Below are 5,556 nucleotides of genomic sequence, written 5' to 3'. Positions count from 1 at the left end.
GAAAATGGATCGACGAATGGATTGCATCAAAAGACCAATCGTTCTATCGTCGCGGAATCTACGCGTTGCCCGAAAGATGGGAAAAATGTATAGCTAGCGAGGGAAAATACTTCGATTAATGTATTTTTTGCTTTTGATGTCGAAATAAATGAGTTTTTTAAACAAAAAAAACCGCAGGAACTAAGTTTACCACCTAATACTATTAAGGGGATGCTGAAGCTGAAAACTTTACCGACAGAACACTGACATTTTTCTGCAAAGTTTACGTCGTATTGGTTACACAGAATTACAAATGCTTTTACGCAATAAAAGTACGTGCAAAGATAAATTGGAGCATTGCTCGATATGTGACGAAAACGAACAAAAAATTTTTAATGTAAAATCTCCATCTGTCAGTTAGCGTAATATTTGCCTAATCCAAAAGTTTCACAGCTTGTACATGCTGAAAGTGTGAATGCTCCAAACAGAAAAATTTTGAAGAACATTGTTCTATCTTCGCATCTGCCTTTGAAAGCTAAAAATATCGAAAAAGTTTGCAGAAATATTTCTACACATATATGGTTAGGTTTTCCGTTGAATATGGTAAAACAAAGCAACACACATTCATATAAATTCTATATATACAAGAAATATAAAAAAGATAGCGTTATTATATTAATGACGATCATCTCTGCATTATCGACATTGTTCGAGTTCGTAATTGACTCCAGCATCCCCTTAAGCACAATGTGTGTTTACGATAATAAGTGTGTTTGTTTTCGAAGAAATGCTGAACTAATGTAATAAGTTCGAATAAAATAAAGTATATTTATTTCAATATAAACTAGTCGTAGTCGGACGCGCGCGTGTCTTGATTTTGGAGATCGAAATCTTAATTCTGGGGACCGAAATCCGACATAATAGCCTTAATATTTAGTAGCATAACAATTCTTCAAAAACAAACAGGCTCTCCAAGTTAGTTCCTCTAGAACTGAAATATATAATAGGCACAATCGTCTACTACCATCATAATTCATGATAACTCAATGCTGCCCGATAAGTCTCAAGTTGAATTAACAAGTAGACAATGACGTAACACGATTATATTTTATTATCATCTATTTGTTAACACAAGAACAGACAATATTGAATTATCATGAATTATGATAGCAGTAGGTAATTCTGCCTATCTCATATATTTCAGTTCTAGAAAAACTAACTCGAAGAGTTATCATCGTAAACCTCCAAAATTAGATTATATTATCTCTTTGGATGAATTTGTTATTGCAGATCCATCCAAATCATAGATGATACTTTTAATTTGATGTTGCTAGGTATAGTACTTTACTTTGGTATATTATTTTGCCTACAAGGATTTCTTATAGTTAATGTAAGTAACGTAATGTAAGTTAACGTAAACTTATGTATGTAAGTAATGTAAGTTAATGTAAGTTAAAAATAATCGTACGCGATTTATATAACGAATTTATTCTATTCTAAATAGTTCTTAATAATTTGTTACATATGAGCAAAGTACATGATATACTTGTCGATATACATTGTTACTCAACAATACACGATATGTGCAAGATGATTCTGAATACCAGGTGTAGAAGTATGAAACCGGAATTCCCCTATAAATGGTGCCAGCGTTCAGTTTAGTGACCGTAAGACCGCTACTGCCGCGCTATTATATTCTCCTAACAGCTGACGAATATTGTCAACAAACATAACCCCAACTTTCATTCTCTAGTATATTTTTGTATAACCTTAAACATGTCACGTTTCGAGCCTACTAACTATGATTTGCGGACAGCATTGATTTTCTGTTATCATTTAAAGAAAACTGCTGCAGAATCACATCGAATGCTTGTCGAAGCTTACGGTGAATATGCTCTTGGTAAATCTCAGTGTTTCGAGTGGTTTAAAAAATTCAAAAGTGGTGATTTTGACGTGAGGAACGAAGAACTATGAACTATGAACTATGAACTATGAACTGCTGAAACCTGGTCAAACCGTCAATACTAATCGCTACCAACAACAAATGATCGATTTAAATCGAACATTGACTAAAAAACGACCAGAATATGCAAAAAGGCAACACAATGTCATTTTGCTCCATGATAATGCCCCATCACATACAGCAAAACGGGTCAAGGAAACGATCGAGTCGTTCAGTTGGGAATTACTACCGCATGCGGCTTATTCTCCAGACTTGGCTCCGTCCGATTATCACCTGTTCGCATCGCTAGGACACGCTCTCGCTAACCAACGCTTCGATTCGTATGAAAATGTGGAAAAATGGCTAGATAACTGGTTCGCTTCAAAAGATGAAAAGTTTTTTTGGCACGGCATTCATAAACTGCCAGAGAGGTGGGAAAAATGTGTTCAAAACAGTGGAAATTATTTTGAATAAAGTATTATTTATCACTTTCGAACAACAGACGTCTTATTTGTATAAAAAAATTCCGGTTTCATACTTCTACACCTGGTATATCTCGGGTAATTCAATATATCTCAGATAATTCAAAACAATTTCCTGTCCTTGAAATGTCATAATAGTGAACGAATTCTAAGATGATATTTCTGTTTACAAAATGTTATCTGAAGCTTAATTTTTTAATTACAAAAATAAATAGTTACGGGTCGGATATAGAAGGTAGATAAGAGCAACGCAATTCACCGTCAAAGGCAGATGCCGACGTGAAGCTCCTATAAGTCGAACTTTATAATAACAATATCATTAGCATGGTGTATAATTGTTTTTCTACCATGAATTATATCTGTTCAACGATAATATATTAGGTGTACAACTTTGCTTCCGCTGTTTTCCTATAGATGGCTTTAGCGGTAAGTAGTGGTCGAAATAAATAGATCATAGACGTCATACAATAAACTTGGGCATCTGTCAACATAACCCCATAGAAACATTAGTCGATTTGTGTCTGCATCATAAAGTTATTCTCGATTGAAAATGTCAGTTTACGAGCCAAATTCTCGTCATTTGCGGGAGGTTTTAATTTTCTGCTTCAATATGAAGAAATCTGTGGCTGAGACTCATCGAATGCTCTCAAATACTTACGATGAGGCCGCTATTAGTGAAACAACGTATCGTGAGTGGTTTCAACGCTTCAAGAACGGTGATTTTGACGTCGAAGACCGGCATAGCGGTGGAAGAGAGAAGGTTTTCGAAGATGCAGAATTGGAGGCATTACTTGATCAAGACTCGTGTCAAAATCAAGAAGAATTGGCACAGTCATTGGGAGTGACTCAACAAGCTATTTCAAAACGCCTCAAAGCCATGGGAATGATTCAGAAGCAAGGAAATTGAGTGCTGTACGAATTGAAGCCGAGAAATGTTGAACGGCATTTGTTTGCTTGTGAACAGTTGCTTGAAAGGCAAAGACGGAAGGGATTTCTGCATCGCATTGTGACTGGGAACGAAAAATTGGTTCATTACGATAACCCCAAGCGCAGAAAATCATGGGGAGTTCTCGGCCATGCTTCCACGTCAACGGCCAAACCGAATATTCACGGCTCCAAGATCATGCTCTGTATTTGGTGGGACCAGCTCGGTGTATTATGAGCTGTTAAAACAGACTGAAACAATCACAGGCGATCGGTATCGAACGCAATTGATGCGTTTGAGCCGAGCATTGAAAGACAAACGGCCGCAATACAACGAGAGACACGATAAAGTGATTTTGCAGCATGACAATGCTCGACCCCATGTTGCGAAAGTGGTCAAGACATACTTGGAAACGTTGAAATGGGAAGTCCTATCCCACCCGCCGTATTCTCCAGACGTTACTCCCTCTATCACTTGTTTCGATCAATGGCACACAGCCTGGCTGACCAGCACTTCCGGTCTTATGAAGAAGTAAAAAATTGGATCGATTCGTGGATCGCCTCAAAAGATGATCAGTTTTTTCGACGCTGGATTCGTACGCTGCCCGAAAAATGGGAGAAAGTAGTGGCCAGCGATGGACAATACTTTGAATCATAAATGTATAACCAGTTTTTTACAATAAAGCCTCGAATATCGGAAAAAAACGGCGGAAACAAAGTTGTACACTTAATAACAAAAACGACACTGTTCGTTAAAGTTGTAGAATCGATCTACTGATGTGATCAAGATGTGTAATTGCACTTATATGTTATTTTTATAATTTTCGTTAATGATCGTGCGCAACATCAAATAAAATGTTTTAAATTCAGAAAGCATGATTATAACAAATTCATCAGTTCCCTTAATTGTAAAAAATGTTTTATGCTTTTCAAACCGTGGTTAATAATCCGTCTATCATTTCTATTTTTAAAGTTCTTTTTCCAGTTAGCTTATATAATCCAACATCATTCTCAAACAATACGTTATAATTGTACTCTACTACTCTTATAGAAATGTCATACTAAGAATCATTGATAATTACTTATTATCCAGTATTTTTAATACTGAAAATAAGTAATTATCAATGATTCTTAGTATGATATTTCTATAAGGGTAATCAAAACACTTTATTTACTATTAAGCACGATCACTAGCGACAGTTATAAAAATAATACGTAGGAGTGCTTTTACATGTACGATCAGCTAAATGTCCCATATCAGCATTTACATCTGAATTGCATCACTTCTGACTATCTCTTATATTCGACCAGTAATATGCAAATATTTTTATAACTTAAAAATTAAGCTTCGGATGATATTTTACGAAAAGAAAATTCGTCTCTGAAATTGTTTATTAATATAACATTTCAAAGACAAAAAATTTTTTTAAATTACTTATTCGTTCAATTTTGTATGTACGAAATCAAGTCCAGAATACACTGCACATAACCTCAAATACCGAGATTTTACGATAATTTCTGCTTAAACGCCGTTAAAACTCATTAACTAGCTAAAAAATAACATTTACGATGAACATCATTCAACTGAATTAATTGGAAAATTCAACTAAATATTCATTAAAAAATTGATGAAACACAAAATGTTGCTAATCGGAGTTTAAACTTGGTTCAAAATTTGAACCACTTTGGAAAAAACGGGTATAAATAAGTTTTTCAAATGTTATGTAACTCATATTTCTGACAATTTAGGTTATTAATCAAAAAGGACAATTATCATTTGCGCAATTGAGTTGGTTTGTTGCAGCAATTATATGTGGTTTGTTACACATGTGTCTGTACTGTGCGGTCGGTGAATGTCTGGTGACGCAAGTAAGTTAGACAATACAATAGTGTCTTTAACAAAGCAACGTATATAGCATGGATCGTGTATTCTTGTTACTCTCAAAGGAAGTTTCGCAAATTTTCTGATACCGAAAATGATTCAATCATCATCCAATCTTTCTTTCCCCCCCCCCTCTCTCTCTCTCTCTCTCTTTCTCTCTATCTCTATCTCTCCCCCACTCCCCCTCTCCTCCTCTCTCTCACCCCTCTCTCCCTCACTTTCTTCCTCTCTCTGTTTTGAACATAATTTAAATTACTAGCACCGTTATTTAAAATACTAACAATGTTTTATTTAAATTTATCGGAAAATTGTTTCTCTGACATATAATTCGAATGTAGTATATAATT

The 5,556-nt window shown here is 35.2% G+C and overlaps 1 protein-coding gene across 1 annotated transcript in view; it reads left to right on the top strand.

Moving 5' to 3' along the window:
* The window catches only part of LOC116848863 (odorant receptor Or2-like), an 8,093-nt gene that overhangs the window by 1,832 nt on the left and 705 nt on the right, over positions 1-5,556 (top strand). The window contains exons 4-5 of the mRNA XM_032825423.1: positions 1,270-1,369; positions 5,077-5,196. Of these exons, the coding sequence (XP_032681314.1) occupies positions 1,270-1,369; positions 5,077-5,196 (220 nt within the window). The remainder of the gene's footprint in view (positions 1-1,269; positions 1,370-5,076; positions 5,197-5,556) is intronic.

This window comes from Odontomachus brunneus, unplaced genomic scaffold (genome assembly GCF_010583005.1).
Source record: "Odontomachus brunneus isolate Ranch 3 - 2012 unplaced genomic scaffold, Obru_v1 Obru_scaffold_101, whole genome shotgun sequence".
In the NCBI taxonomy this organism is placed as follows: domain Eukaryota; kingdom Metazoa; phylum Arthropoda; class Insecta; order Hymenoptera; family Formicidae; genus Odontomachus; species Odontomachus brunneus.
This window is presented reverse-complemented; position numbering and strand designations above follow the sequence as displayed.